The sequence below is a fragment of the Euprymna scolopes genome, chromosome 36 (assembly GCF_053919585.1).
Source record: "Euprymna scolopes isolate OS-2025 chromosome 36, ASM5391958v1, whole genome shotgun sequence".
NCBI classification, from domain to species: domain Eukaryota; kingdom Metazoa; phylum Mollusca; class Cephalopoda; order Sepiida; family Sepiolidae; genus Euprymna; species Euprymna scolopes.
The window spans coordinates 27312503-27329141 of record NC_136517.1 but is presented as its reverse complement, the minus strand read 5'-3'; the positions used below and the strand labels follow the sequence as shown (position 1 = coordinate 27329141).

Below are 16639 nucleotides of genomic sequence, written 5' to 3'. Positions count from 1 at the left end.
CTCCTGTCTTTACATCATCAACGCTCTGATCCCAATCTGGCATCAATTGAAATGGATACCTCTCGTATAAATGTGAGTGTGAAGAGAGCCACAGCTAGCTTGTAGTACTCACGTTCTGCTTGGGGGCCAAAGCCCCAGGCAGGGTCAGGTTGAAAGAGGGTTGAGAGTTTCAGATTTCGCCTTTTATATATTCTGTCACGTGATTGAGTGCTGGTTTGTGATTGGTCAAGCCAGGAGGAATTGGATTTCAAATCTCGAATCGAGAGAATTAGCTTCTGCCTGTTTGTAGTGAGTGTCGGCTGCTACAATCTGTTGCATCTAAGCTATCCCCCTGATTCCAATCTCTCCCATACTTTTTCAAAGTTTTTCAGGATTGCTCCTAATGTTCCTATTATTATTGGTGGTATATTAACTTTCTCCATCATCATTATTATTTCGCAGTAGTCTGAACCTTTGGATGTTTTAATTGGATTTTTCCCTTGAACGTCATGTCAATTCCTTAGATGTTAGATAAGTTTTACCTTAACAAGCCCTTTTCGTAATTGATAAAGAAATTCTCATCCATCTGATTAAGCCATTTATGGTGGCTTTTCGTTATCGGTCCAAACGTTCCAATATAGGAATCACCTTGACTTTATTACATTTACATAATCTAATTCCATTTCAGATTTTGATATTTATTTTTTCATGCCATTTCTCTTGCACTCAAAAGGACAGTCTATGTCAATGATTGAGCAACTTCTCTTGCTTTTGTTTAGAAAAATTATGCCAGGTTCGAAATATTCAAGGACTTTATCAGTTTGTATGTGCATATCCTAAAGAGGTTTGACAGTGTCAGGTTTGCTGTATCACTTCTGATTTATGCTCAGGCCACTCCTCCTCATCATAATCATTATTAATATTATTATTATTAGTAGTAGTAGTTGTAGTGGTGGTGGTGGTGATAGTCGTGTAGATTGAAAGGGGGAATCAACTATGAGAGAGGCCAGATAGAATTCAGCACCCTCCCTTTCTTGGGTTTGTTGTTGTTATTGTTACTATTATTATTAGTAGGAGGGGGAGGAGGAGGAGTAGGCGGAGTATTGATGATAGTGTTGTAGATTAAAAGGATGGATCAACTTCAGAAGAGGCCAGACAGAATTCGACTCCCACCCCTACCCTCTGGCTCTTAACGGATTGATAAGAGGCTAGTATATCTTTTTATTTATTTTTTTTTTATTTAAAAGTTTGATATCCGGGTCCAATGTCTCATTTCCAAGAAACGAAAAAAAATATAAATTCTTTTTTTTTTTTAAATAGCAATCACTCCTCGTCTTCAAATTCACACAAAAAAGAAACCACTTACTTCGCTAAAGGACAATCATTTCTCCTTTTCACAGTCATCCCCTGTTTTTTGGATTTTTTTTTTTTTTACCTAAAACATGGCATTCAATTTCTGTAAAAATTATCCTCCTTCTTCAGCCAAAAATGTTCTTTTGACAAGAATGAACCCGGTAAGTGAAACTTTTGGACCTTAAATTATTTTGAAAAGTAAAAGACAGACCTGAAGAATCTTGCCCCCCCCCTCTATTGTTTTTAATCATTTTCAGCTTTTTTTCAATTTTTTTAGCGGATTGTTATCAAATGGACACTATTTTAGCAGATTATCAAATACTAAAAAACGTAAAAAAGTCAATATTTAAATATTTGTAGGGGTGCGCAGTTTCTAATTCAACGGTCTAGTAAATCGATCACCTATTTTAGAACCACTCGATGTTTTTATGCCAAATTTCACCTTTTGAAAAAGTTGTTTATACATTTTTTTTTTTTTTTCAATAATGCAAAAAAGAAAAATAATAATCTTGAAAAAGGCAAAACTGCTTTTTAAAAAGGATAAACTTGCGAAACGTGGCCAAAAAACGTTGAGTGGTTCTAAAATGGATAATCAATTTACTAGAACATTGCATTAGAAACTGAGCACTCCCTACAAATATTTAAATATTGACTTTTTTCGTTTTTTGATTTTTGATAATCTGGTAAACTAGATGAAAATAATAAAAAAACATAGAGGGGGGGCAAGATTCTTCAGGTCCGCCTCGTAAAAGATTACCTTTACATATGCTGATTCACTTAGATCTTTCACAAAAGGAAAAGAGATTCTACCTTTTTTAGGCGGTTACCTGTAAATGGCCTGAAAGAATTGTCAATAAAAAATATAAAATTAAAAAATAAAATTTAAAAAAATATTTTAGAACTTAGAGTAGGAGATCAGTTTCGCATACAAGTTAATGTAAAATGATCCCCATTTCACGGCCATTGCCGAACTGGATAAAGTTTTAGGGCAGTTAATTAATTTTTTTTTGCATTGTTTGGTTTATTCTTGCTAAAGGAGATGGATTCTGTGCTGTTCCTAGTGTGTGTGTGTGTGAAGTTTCTTCTTAAGATTACCACTAACCCTAAATCCGTGTATCAAATTACTCCTCTCCTTCCAAAAACTCCTCCCTTACCTATCACTCACCTTAGCATAAAATAATCACCCACTTTAAGACCAGATATTGTTTTTATAAGATATATAGTCAAATATTTGTTTTTAGGAGAGAAAAATTGTGTGTGTGTGTGTGTGTGTGTGTGTGCGCGCGCGCTTTGTGGGGGGGGGAGGGGAGTAACAAATATTTTTTTCTGTAATAATGTCCAGCATATATCATTCTTTTTTCTCTTATTACTGAAGACATCCTGGGCAATTGATCATGCAGACGGCTAATGGTAGGGTGTGTTTTCCAGTTAAAGTTTAACACTACCTGAAGCATTCTAGTGTAAGTTCCATCTAACTTACTTTCAAGTTTGTTTTTTTTGAGAGTCCATGCTGGTGAGTAAAAAACCTGAAAATAAGTTAAATGGAACTTACACTAGAATTCTCCGGGCAGGGTTAAACTTTTCCTTTTTTTTTTTTCTTTTTTTTTTTTTTTTTTTACAAAATTATTATTGGTGATTCTCCAGATTGACCCCTACATGTAATATTGCTCATAAAAAGAAAATATCGAAAATAGCACAAAACCTTTATGTAACATTTTACGTTAACTGAAAAGGTCACACATGGTTATTTTTGTCAATGCACATTTTGCACTTGTGCAACATAACGCATTTGGCACGCATGTGAGAAGATCAGCAGCAGCTGTAGGATAGCTGACTAGCAAAAATATTAATGTAACGTAGCCATTACGTTGCAAATGGACAAACAAATAAAACAGGAATAGAAATGAATAAAAACACGGGTCGGCAGTTTTTCTTTTTAACAAAACGTTTTTATTCACGTTACTTTTGGCATCCCTTAAAAAGTTTCTTGCTGCTACGTGTGTATTTTATCTGGCACGCGTTTCTATTTCTTCCAACCGCACGCGAGTATTAGCCACCATTTCTGGTCTTTGCATTTAGACGTTCATTTTCTTCGACGTCGACTTTGTTTCTCCCCGATTACATGTTGCATTTTTTTCTCCTTTTTTTTCTTCTTCACACACATGCTTCCTAATTGGCAAATGCAGTTTTTCGACTGCTGCTGCTGCTAATCTCTTCACATGCTGGCCATTCTTCGCTGTGGCTGACATTTTCCATCGCGCTCATATGCGCTTTGTTACATTAGCAGCAGCAGCCGTCCTGGCCCATATGCAAATTAAGCAAGTGTGTCGCACTGACATTACAGGAAAGAGGAGAAAAGGAAAAGGAGAAAAAAAAGGACGCCATGGTTGAGCAAAAAGAGAAGCAAAGTGCGTGCCATGGAAGATGGACGTGTAAACATGAGGGCAAGAAAACACTGGCTAAGGCCAGGACGAGGTGACAGGGAGTGAGACTTTTAAAAAGCACACATTATATGAAAATGAAATGCGTTATTGTTGGAAGAACAACAAATAAATGCTTTTCATTTTTGGCATTTTTAAAAAAATGCTGAGTTGGATTATTATTTCTTTCTTTCTTTTTTTTTTCCTTTACGACGATACCACACAATGTGTGGGTCCGAGAGGCTTGATATGTAGAAACACAGTTAAAGTGTAATGGCCACTTTACATATGAATGTACCCTCGCTAGTGAACAATCAAAGAAACAACAGAATAATGTCTTTATGCATATGCGACATTTTTCACGTTAAACGTTCACACAAACAAGCGCAACATGTGCATAAGGCACGCATGTGTGTTATCGCCAGTTAGCGATCAAGAATCCGTCAACAAAGCAAAGTCTTTTTACATATGTGTGCGTCGCACTTCAATGTGATATCATTTGACACCTGCATTTTTTACTTGTTTTTTTTTTTTTTAAATCATGTCTTTATACTTGTGTATGCATATGTATGTATTAGTGATGAGACGATTTCAATATTTCTTGATTCTGATACAATTACCATTTCTGTTCTAAATTCCCGATTCCGATATTCTGTTCTCCGGTTCTCATTCTGATTTTTTTTTTTTAATTTTCAAATATAGATTTTTTTATGGAATATGGAGTAGATTACCACAAAAGCCCATGTAGTATGTGTATATTGTATATTTTCTGTAAATGTAAAAAAAAAAAGAATATGTATGGGTGTGATCTAACGATTTAAATTTTACTAGTAGTTAAAATCAAGTATTAAAACAATTTCTTGGATCCCTGCTTCAATCACACCAGCTACATAAGGTCTATTTCCATTTGCCACCAGATTATCCTGACATCATGTACCCTGTGACCTTTTCCGAAATTTATACTAGTTGATATAATCTCTTCTTACAGCCATAAGGTCCCTACATATTACAAATACATGCGTGGGTGCTGGTCTTTCATTCTCTTGATTGTCCCTTTTTCATGCGTGGACCATTTTCGGTTTTGGTGCTCCCATATCATAATAACAAAAAAAAATATTTAATTTCAAGTGAAAAAAATGAGACCTACGTTATTATCAGGTCTCAAATAGTCATATATCCAAAAATTATGAAAAACGATGAGGTACAAAAATAATTATTAATGAAAAATGAAATTTTTGAAGTCACTGTAGTACACTTATTAAAAAAAAGATAAGTTGACAGGGGAGATAATTAAGTTCTGTTGCTTACGTCATGAACGTAATTCAAAATATTGGACAAATTTTATTCCCCATATAAACTTTATCGCAAACTGCTTTTCATTGATAATTATTTTTCTACCTTATTGTTTTCTGTAATTTTTGGATATGTTACTAATTGTGACATGACACACACATAGGTACCATTTGTTTTATTTGAAATTCCATATTCTTTTCGTTATTATAATATGTATAGAAGCACCTTGATCTCTTAAGGTTAATGGATAAGAGACATAACTCAAACTTTAATTCAAGCAAGGGAAAGACGTTAACAATGTTCACCCAATCTTCATGTTAACACAAATTTTCTAAATTTGTACAGGGATGTTAAAGTGCACAAGTGTCATTTATTTTAATAAAATCTTTATGTCTTATGTCATACTTCTATGTTATTTTTCTGAAAATGTCTTCATTGTCGCTTTTTCATGTGTGGACTGTTATCCCTTTGTTGTTGACAGCCTCGTCTGTTTAGCTAGACAGACAAAACTACATGTGCATGAAACACAATGGAGACTTGCTGAGTTTTCAAAGGTTTTATTTTGAGAGAATGTTTACTAATTGAGGGAGAGACTACGCAGGCTAAAAGTAATTTTTTCTAAGCTTACTTTTCTAATTTGGATGCGGATGGGCAGTATCTTATGGTAACCTTCACTTAGATTATCTTTAGATTGTCAGATGCATCTCGTCTGTATTGTTTCCCAACCAAGACTGACTAGAAACTCTCTGTTCTCTTGCTCGAACATGTGACATAATGTCTATCATCATATCATTTGATACTTGCATTTCTAGTGCATTTTGTCTCGGGAGTAGGGTGCTTCTTGGTTATTGTAGTGAAATTTGAAAATTGAAATATTGAATTTCAATTGAAACCAATGGTGCTTACTGAATTATCAGGTCGCACGCAGTTATGAACAAGTTTTTTGTTTTTTTTTAAATGTACCGTTTTAAGCAAAAACAATATTATGTACCTAATTGTCATGTCGAAAATAGTAATATAGCCAAAAAATTACGAAAATTCATCGAGTAGAACAACTGATAGTGTGTTTTAGTAAAAAAATAAAGTCTATCGCTAATTTGCTGTGTCAGAAATTTCGTGAAAACTGTTGAATAATTCCACCCGCTTTCGTTCGAAGCTTATAACTCCTCGAAAAATGTAATTCAAGCCCTAATTTTTTTTGTTTTCAATTAAAGGAGTAAGGACCAAGGTTTCATTAAAAAAAAAACAAGAAAAAAAAAACAACGTGGTTTTAAAAAAAAAAGGGTTTAAACTTCGGACTTACAGGTAAATTTCTAAAAAAAACTATTTTTTTTTAAATTTGAATATATTATTTATTGATCTTTTATCTTCAATTTGTGATATATAAAACTTTGGTACATAAATTAATTATTTACTTTTTAATAGACATTTGAAAATGGGGGGGGGGCATGAATTAAAAAAAAAACGTTTGTCTAAAATATTATATTCGATTTATTCGAAAGAGCATAAAATTTCACATTGACCCTGAAAATATCGTAAAAATAGAATCAATAGAAAAATTTTGATAGATTTTTAAAGTTTAAAAATTGAAAAATAGATATAATTTTCGTGTTTTTATTGAATTTAACATGTTTATTCAGCTCGAAAAGCATTACAGCGTTTACCGATGTAAATGTATTGGAAAATTTAAAATGGCGGCCGCGGCTGACTCTCTCTTTAACACGGTAAGTTCGGAAAAAGGTGTAATAAATAATAAACTAGACAAAATACTGTTAGAAATTTGCTCAATATTGTTACCGTGACATAACTTGACATATATTCGGTGTTTTTTTAATAGTATTTTGTCTAGTTTATTATTTATAACACCTTTTCCCGAACTTACCGTGTTAAAGAGAGAGTCGGCCGCTATTTTGAATTTTCCAATACATCGGTAAACACTGTATGCTTTTTGAGCTGAATAAACATGTTAAATTGAATAAAAACACGAAAATTATATCCAGTTTGGTAGAAAAGTAATTTATCTTGCCTTTGATAACATTTATTTGTTATATATTTGTTTTTTGACAACTTTTTCGAATCTATGTGTACAGTAATACAAACCCACTGACTTATCTCCCTTGACTTAAATTAAGCGTGCGCCATTTTTAAACACAAAATGTCAGAATGTAATCATGGATGACTTTTTGCAAAAAATACATCTAGCATATCATTTACTGGGTTATTTTTCGTAATTTATACAATTTCGCCATGACACGTAAGTACGTAATTATGTTTTCTCCTGAAATGCGTTGGTTTAAAAGATCATCAATCTATACCAGCAACCAGCACCGAATTGCTTCCTAAGACAGAATCTTCTGGAAAAAGTTAGTAAAAACACAGCCTACGACGAGTTCTAAAAATAGATTAAAAAAAAAAAAGAAAACAAATTAAGCTCATGTGACGTCACATGTTGCAAAGAGGTGTGATTTTATTTTATGTTTCGTGAGTCCACTTACTTTTTGGAGATTGTCTCTATTTTTCTAACCAACGTGATCTTATTAAGTTTCAAACACGATTTTTAATCTATTTTTATTTAACTTTTTTCTTTCAAATTATATTTTATATCTGTGTTCGGCAAGAAGGAAAGTTTCTATTTCTTAATTTGTTGTTTAAAAAAAAAAAAAAAGTCCGCAATGCTCGCTGAATCTGGACCGCCCGGCGGAGCACCACCCGCACCTGTTCCACCCGGATTTCAAGCTCCAATTCTTATAGAAAATCCGGTAAGATTTGGATTAAATAATTTATTCTTATGTACTCGATCTGTCATCGGAGGGCAAGTGTCTGGTCGTAACAGATCATTACGAACGGCCCCAGTAGCTTGAAGGACTTTAGGAATAGAGAGAGAGAGTTATGAATTTATGAAATAGATTTTACTTCTCCGATTCAATTTATGATTCTCTTTTTTTCGGGCGAATTACACTTTTGGAGGATGACTATTCCATTTTTACTTCCAAATTTTTAATTCGTTGTAATTTTGGTATGCATGCAGAATGGTTGGTAATGGTACGGCCCGTGTTAAAATGATTACGTTATTATTTAGAAACCCATTCTTCACAAAGGGGGAGCGGGGCTTTTATTCATTTATTTATTTATTTTAACTATTCTTTACTTTCACCTAACAATGTAATAAAAATACCGTAAAAATTGAATTTAACTTGAAAATCGTATTTTATTCCTTCCTATTATTTAAATTTTATGATTCTCTCTCTCTCTCACACACACACAGCATGGACCATGCTGAGCATGGTGCGTTTACTCTGCGTAAGTGGCGTAAAAGTGGGTGAAGCAGAAGAACAGGGGGTTTGTATTACTGTACAGTGTACACACACACACACACACACACATATATATATATATATATTTGATGAAAATGCACTAGGCGACCACCCGAAGACTTATTTTTAATAAGTTGATTACGGGGAGGTTGAAAATAAGAAAATGCCTTTCGGAATAAACACCCCCAACCTACCATGTTAAGAACGGCTTTCAGAATAAACACGCTTTGGAGGTTGGACAACCAGTGACCTTTTTATTTTATGCAATAATAAAAGTATAATGCGATTTTTTTTTCTGACAGTTTTTTGCTGCGGAGTTCAAGTCGCCCATTCTTCTTATTCGCCCAAAACTGCTTAATTCGAATGTTATTTTAGGTAAATTTTAAAAATTAGATTTAATCCTGCTGTTTTTTTTTTTTTTGGTTTTTGGTTTTTTTTTTTTTACTATTCCAATTTTACAAAAACCTGAATCTCTTGTTTCGTATTTTTGTAAAATGGATCGTGAAGTTCACGATCCATTTTCGTGAACGGAAATATAAGTCGCTAACAAATGCATTAAATCTTTTTATTAATAAAATTGTGTAATCACCTCGTGTCTCTGCGTATGTGCGTGTGTTTCTCATCGCTATGTGACTTCCAAGAAATGTTTCATCATCACTATTTTGTTTATAAAATTATCAGGACATCTTCACGTGTCTCTGTGTGTATTTCAACTCATCACCATGGCTTCAATAATTACGCATTTGGGTAATGTTGAAGATTCGCCTTCCTTTGTTTACAAAGCCATTTGGCGGAAGTGACGTCTGACACATTTTTAGCTACGGATGACCAAAACTGTATAGATTTTTTAATTTTTTTTATTTAAAGGGTCTTTATTTGAACTTGATGGACTTTTTTTTTTATTATTATATTTATGAACTGTTTTCCCCATTAATATGTTTATGAACGTTTACGTAACTTAATAAAAGTTAGGTAAACGTCGGTATCGAAATTTTGAAATTAAAGTTGGTTTTATTTAAAAAAAAAAAAAAAAAAGCGTTTTTTTTTTATTTTCAATTGCATTATAAACTTTATTTGAACTTTTCAACAAAATTTTACAAACATAAAAAATAAACTTTATATATAATTTTAGTATTTGTTTAGTTTACCGGCCCCTCGGCATTCACCTCTAATTTGTCGACTTTTGAAGGTTTTCAGATACGCTGAGAACGAATATCGCATTTATTTTTTGCGCAAACGTGCAGTTATCCATATTTGAAGACCTTCAGTATCCAACGTAATCACTATTGTTTTTGCTGGCGGCCATCTTGTTTCCTATTTAGGAAAAAAACGCCCAAAACAGCCAAACGGAGCCAAAACATATCCCCAAAAACATTTTTCGGCTTCAATGCCGAAATGACCCCCCCCCCTAGCAGTATCAGAATTTTTGTAGGAATTTTTGACACCCCTAACACGAAACTGCGAATACAATATAAAAATCTCGTAATTTCTCTGTTAAAAGTGGGTTATTTATTTTCTTTATGGATTATACTTCCAAAATAAACTATTACAGTTGTTTTAAAAGTAATAAAAATATTTTTATTTTTTTTTTAAACAGTAATGAATTTTCCGAACTCAATATTTTTAAATTTTTAAACTCAATATTTTTAAATTTTAAAATTTTAAAAATCTATCAAAATTTTTCTATTGATTCTATTTTTACGATATTTTCAGGGTCAATGTGAAATTTTATGTTCTTTCCAATAAACCGAATATAATATTTTAGACAAACGTTTTTTTTTTTTTTATTCACGGTTCCCCCCCCCCCCCAGTGTCTATTACAAAGAAAATACTTAATTTAGTCTCGGATAAGTACATAATTATTTACTCACAAATTGAAGAGAAAAGGTCAATACATAATATATTCAAATTTAAAAAAAAACGGACATCGTGTTCTTGTAGAATTTTACCTGTAAAGTTTGAAGTTTAAAACCTTTTTTTAAACCACGTTATTTGTTTTTTCTTTTTTCTTTTTTTTTTTTTTAATGGAACCTTGGTCCTTGCTCCTTTAATTGAAAAAAAAATTAGGGCTTGAATTACATTTTTCGAGGAGTTATAAGCTTGGAAAGACAGGGGGTCGAATAATTCACGCCTCCAATTTTGTAAATGTCTAAAAATAATTAATTTCGACTCGGATAAGTACATAATTATTTACTCACAAATTGAAGAGAAAAGGTCAATACATAATATATTCAAATTTAAAAAAAAACGGACATCGTGTTCTCGTCGAATTTTACCTGTAAAGTCCGAAGTTTAAAACCTTTTTAAAAAAAAAACACGTTTTTTTTTTTTTTTTTTTTTTTTTTTTAATGAAATCTTGGTCCTTGCTCCTTTAATTGAAAAAAAAAATTAGGGCTTGAATTGCATTTTTCGAGGAGTTATAAGCTTGGAAAGATGGGGTGGAATTATTCGCTATTTTCACAAAAAATTCTGATACTGCTACCCCCCCCCACCCTTCCGCTTCCCGATATAAAAACGGACAATCTTTTTTTTCACTTTCTTAATTATAATCATTTTTTTCACTTTCTTACTAAAATGCGCGCACGCGCGTAGTCATTTGACGTTTCACAAGGTGCATGAATACATGGCGGACATTTTAAATGACAAGAAATATTTTTCGTAAAATAAAGTTTTCACCTCGTTTAAGAGTAAAAATATTGATGTCAGTAAGTTTTCACGAGCTGTTTACAAAAGCATATTTTATGTTTTTCTTTTTTTTGGGGGGTGGGGTATTAAAATATAGAACTTGTGTAATTTAACAGGTGTTTTCGCAATTTAATTAACCGTTTTTCCATGGAGGGGCGGGTGTGTTGTGGCCGCCACAGACTTCGTATAATTTCCTTGTGTATTTGTAAAATTTCTAGTGAAACTTGGTTCATTGTTTGAAACTTGAGATGTTGTTTTGAACGTCAATCTTTTTGAATTTACTGATAAACATTTTTACTTAAGCCAATCTAAAATAGAAACCCGGGCAAAGATCTTTATTAAAGGTCAAAATGTTTGAAAGAGATAATGTTAAGATGTCTAAACTTCAAGTCTTAATTAAAAAAATTGTATATCTATTGTATGCACGGCAGTTGTCTGTGTATATGTATGTTCAGCTAATAAGTCTTTATTAAAGGTAAACAAATTTTGAAAGATATAATAAATGTTAAAAAGCCTAAACTTTATGAAAAAATTGTATATCTATTATATAAACGGCAGTTGTCTGTGTGTTTGTGTGTTTCTATGTTCAACTAAAAGTCAAAAACTACAAAACAAACGTCCAGAAGGTTGATAAACTCTTGATTGATGTGGCCTTGGATGAATAATATCTAAAATTTACAAATAATTATCCATTCTTTGGAGTAAGGGGGGTGGCTGAACCAGATCTCATCAGAGGGGGGGGGATATCCATTTCCAATGTTCTCTATTATATAAAAGAGAGGTGAATGATTTACAATATTATTTGCAATATATTAATCAAAACAAGAATTAACATGCTAGAAGCTACACAGTATTTGTCAAAAGGCTGAAACATGCGTGTTAAAATGTAATTCTCAACATTGCAAGTGTGTCTCTCTATCTCTGCCCGAATAATGTACCTGTGATTACAAATAAACGGTGTATATTTTTTTGTTATGTAGTAACATCATTTCTCTCCGATGTAATTAATCCGAAGTTCCATGTTGTAGAACAAAACTTATGACTCAGTTAAATAATTTGTATATTCATTCTTTTTGTGGACTGTTATCCTCATCTTCATAGCGGTTGTCGCTTCTTCACCACGTTTTGACCAACTCATCCTCTGACCTTCTTTAGGTGGTTAACTGCGATGGAATAGGAATACTGAGTCTTGTAACTGCATCCCTAGTAATTACTGCCTTCCATAGTTGTTGTCTTTCCACGTTTTGGCCAACTAATTCTCTGACCTGCTTGGGTAGGATTGAAACTGCTATCTTCAGACGATGATCAACACCTGTATCCACTGTAGATATGTATTAAGCTCAATAGGTATATTTATCCTAGAGCTATATAATGTTTTCTAAATATTTTCAGATTCATCAACCTTACTTATTACAAAAATGCTAGTTTACTTTGGTGTCCCACACTATCCACACCCCATTTGTGCTGATGAGGAGACCATATTGAAAAAAAAAATCCATTGTCAATTATTGCCAATATTATTTGTTAATATTAATAAAATGAATATCGTTTCCGAAACGGTCGTACACTCAATTTGATTTTGTTTTGTTTTTCTTTTGAAACTGATTCACAATTATTAATCTTTATCCTATATATATATATATATATATATATATATATATATACACACACACACACACAGAATTTTTATTAGTTTTACACAAGCATTAATATGTCACTACACATTCATGAACATGTTTTGGTAAAACGGTGACGAGCTTCAATTTTGTATAAGTAATATCACCTGAAGAGATCTGCAGTTACTAGTAACTAGCTGACCGAAACATGCTCATGAATGTGACATATCAATGCTTATGTAAAACAAATAAAAAGTATATCTTGCCCTACTTCTGTATTGAGCACTCTTGTATTCACTTTATTAAAACTTCATTGGTTATTATTTTACCTCTGCAAAATATTAACCAGTAATTATATATCCATAATTTCCAGGTTAATATAATTCAGAGCAATGAATTTAACAAGGTTCATACAAGAGTGCTATATATCAAGGTAGAGCAAGTTGGGACAAGATCAAAGTGTAGTATTTGTTCTTCAGATGCTGCACTTCAATTTCTTGTTCTCTGTCAGTGGAGGAGAAATCCTTCACGACTGAGATAATTTTTATTTTTGTTCCTCATCTCCACATTAAAAAACGACCCTGGTGTCCAACTCTGTCCCGTGGGGAGGCATTGTAAATAGGAACACTTAAGTATCACTACACATTCATGAGTATATTTTGGTCAACTAGTTATAGCTAACTAGAGACATCATCAGACAATGTTGCTTTTACAAAAGTCCAGTCCTTTTATACTAATGTGTTTGTTCGCATATATATTAATTATTTATTTTTTATTTTTTTTTATTTTATTTTACTTATTTATTTTTTTTTTTTAGCAATAAATTTATTGGTGTGAGTTTGCTCCCTTGGGGTTTTCTGGAGAGTTTTCTCCCTTTATATTATCGTTGCCCCCCCCCCCCACATGTAGGGACATGTGCAGATATATGTATATGGTTCTCGCCAGAATGTGCTGCTGCCATTGTGCACAGAAATTACTATTTCCATTGCTTCCAACGTAATAGATGTACTACAAAAAACAAACAAACAAACAAAAGATGTACACATTTTTGTACTTACATTATTTATTTTTTTAGATCAAATAGTTCACCTGGATGAGCATGCCGCCGGTGTTAGAACAGCCCGCTATGAAAGGCAAACTTGCACAAATATATAAAATAAAATCTAAAAAAGTAGGCTAATGTATACGGATATTCAGGATTTTAGAGAATGTTGCTTCTCGACATAGCAATCTTGAAATATTATATTTCCATTTAAAATTTCTTTATTTTATTTATTCTTTTGTTGACTTGAACTTTTCAGCTTCAAGATGGCTGTTATTGTAACATTAGTTGCTTATATAGATCACCACCCAAGGTAATCATACCAGTTAAAAAATAAAATAACTAGTAAAATGTAGGAAATACTTACTTGTGATGTTAAAATATTTTCAATCACAAAAATTTACAGAAAACAATACAGTATTTTTTTTTTTTTTTAATTCAGAAAGTCAAATTTGAATTGTAGCATTTACATTGAGTGGAGAAGATGCCATTTTTATTTATTTTTAAGAGATAATAAAATATCTATATAATAAATTAATCTTGATTCTTTTTTTTTCTCTTTCATCTACAGTTCCAACAGAAAAATAGACGAACGCTTCCAAAACAGATCTCTCACAATCGTCACATACGGCATTTTTTACTCTGTGTTTCATGAAACTATTAATACACTTTTTCCAGTACACAAATCATTGTATTTATTCCAATTCAAACTCCTCTCTCAAATACATATTCTCACAAAGATAGTAGCACACACTTACACTCTCTATCCATCAAGCCCTCTCACTCTCAATTTCATCACCAGAATATTATTAATTGATAGCATTATTTTCATAGCATCACTTCCTCTCTGATTTGCTATAAACACTTATAAAAACATTACATTATCTTACAATATCATCATTACATATATGTACATTCTATTAAGCAGATTATTTACATTTATGTTTATTCTTACAGTATAAAAAAAAGAATTCTAAATGACATCTTGACTTGGGGGGGGGGCTGTGTCTACAGTTCTAATGGGAAAATAAACAAACACATCCTAGAAATCTTTCACAATCAGTATGTTTCATGAAATCACTATAAAATAAAATAAGGGCATATTATATTTGGCACATTTTTGCAATTTAGCAAAAGATAATTTGCAGTGGATTTTCAAGCGTTAATTTGGGGTTAGGTTAGGATTAAAAAGAAAATGTACTTCTCTAGATAAAATTGAATTCAGCCATTTTTCAGAAAACATATTTGTCAAAAATGATCACTAGGGCTAGGACAACAGCATATTATTTTCATTGTTTTGACTCTCGAGTGTGTATCCGTTGATTCTTATATGCAGAGTGATGAGGTTCTCTGTGATTAACTGTGTCTAACTATGTCGGATATATACTTGAGTCAAAACAATGAAAAGAATATGCTGTTGTCCTGGCTCTAATAATCACTACCTCCCTTATTGCCTTTTTATCTATTAAAAAATGGCACTTTTGCACTACTTGGACGGAATCACTATTTTTTTTTTTTAATTTTAATTTGGTCATGGGAAGAGTGCATAGCAGGGGCAGACAAATGCAATTTCAGGACTGAATCAAGAATAAATGTGATTTTTTTTTTATTATTATTAATGTACTTTTAAAATTTTTTTAATTATTTGAGAAAGTTTTTTTTTTTTTTAAAGTAAATATAAGAAACTTATGATGCAATAGTTTTTATTTTTATTTTTAAACAAAATAGACATTTTTTTATTTTTAATAAAACATAATCATGCATTATTGTTGTCTGCCCCTACTATGCGCTCTTCCCATGTTCAAACTGAAAACCCAAAAAAAAGTGAATCCATCCAAGTAGTGCACAAGTGCTCAAAACATAATCTTATTATAAATTTTCCTAGTGTGTGTGTGTGTGTGTGTGTGTGTGTGTGTGTGTGTGTGTGTGTGTGTGTGTGTGTGTGTGTGTGTGTGTGTGTGTGTGACGCAGTTTATCACAGCCTACAGGCAACCCGCCCAGGCAAGTAAGGTACCGAAATTAAGCTTATGACCCAGCGGATGTTTTAGTGATATTTATATCCATGTTTGGTGTATGGAAATGTAAAAAAAAAAAAAAAAAACGATTTACTAAACAACGTTTTATTTACGGGATATTTTTCCGGTGCAAGGACTCAAGTTTGCCCAGCCGGGCAAACTTGAGTCCTTGTTAAAATAAATAACCAAAAATATAAAAATGCAAAAAAAAATACTTTGAGTTTAATTTATCTCCCTTGAGATACACAAAAATGGTGTCTTTTCTACTAAACATAGTTTTTAAAATTTGAATTACTTGAATAATTTTAAAAAGTATGGAATTGTTTTGTTGTCCTGTAAGGGTTCGGCATAAAAACACAACTCAGTAATTATTGAAAATAAAAAATATTGAACAGGAAAGCCAATGCAACAAATGAAGAGTCTGGGTATATGCTCGTCTGACTTACAATAAGTTCAAGACTCGTGCATAACTGCCAGGAGACATATTCCATCTGTCTTTATAGTGAGTGGAAAAGTTCATTATTATCTGTAAGGTTGAGCGCTGCAACAGTTTTTCGTAAATTTTGTTGGACACTAATTTTTTTACCACCACAAGTAAGTATTTCCCAACATTTTCCTGTTATTTTCTTTTAATTAGCATAACCTTGGATGTCGATCTACATAAGCAGCCAATATTATCTAAACAAAATTAGTTTTAGTTTTGTAACTATTTAATTCAGTTAATGATTTAATGACCAAATAATAATATAATAATATAACCTAGTTATTACGCTATTGTTTCATCACTAAACAATTAATTGAATCAAATTGTTATTAATTGCTTAAGATAATGTTTCATTGACAGCTAACAGGCATCTGAAAGCTGAAAAGTTCAAGATAACCATTTTTTTTCTTGTGAATCTAATCTAGTTGACAGTCATTT

General features: G+C 32.2%; 2 protein-coding genes across 11 annotated transcripts in view; one reads left to right on the top strand and one right to left on the bottom strand.

Annotated features, from left to right (window-relative positions):
• The window catches only part of LOC145260396 (DNA polymerase delta catalytic subunit-like), a 226546-nt gene that overhangs the window by 209627 nt on the left and 280 nt on the right, over positions 1-16639 (bottom strand). The window contains exon 1 of one of the 7 annotated variants that reach the window (XM_080118361.1): positions 8949-9151. The exons of 4 other annotated variants lie outside the window; for them this stretch is intronic. In XM_080118361.1, coding sequence (XP_079974487.1) covers positions 8949-8982 — 34 coding nt within the window. In that variant the 5' untranslated portion in view covers positions 8983-9151. Of the gene's footprint in view, positions 1-8948; positions 9152-16639 lie in introns of those variants that run through there. 2 more of the 7 variants (XM_080118363.1, XM_080118367.1) reach the window with 2 other exon arrangements.
• Positions 1163-16639, top strand: part of LOC145260397 (galectin-4-like) — a 59054-nt gene continuing 43577 nt past the window's right edge. Inside the window, exon 1 of one of the 4 annotated variants that reach the window (XM_080118372.1) lies at positions 1163-1186. Coding sequence is in view for 2 of the 4 variants with exons in the window: in XM_080118369.1 (XP_079974495.1) it covers positions 7718-7804 (87 nt within the window). In the remaining 2 variants the exon portion in view is untranslated. Of the gene's footprint in view, positions 1187-1229; positions 1494-7257; positions 7300-7473; positions 7805-16639 lie in introns of those variants that run through there. The other 3 variants (XM_080118370.1, XM_080118371.1, XM_080118369.1) reach the window with 3 other exon arrangements.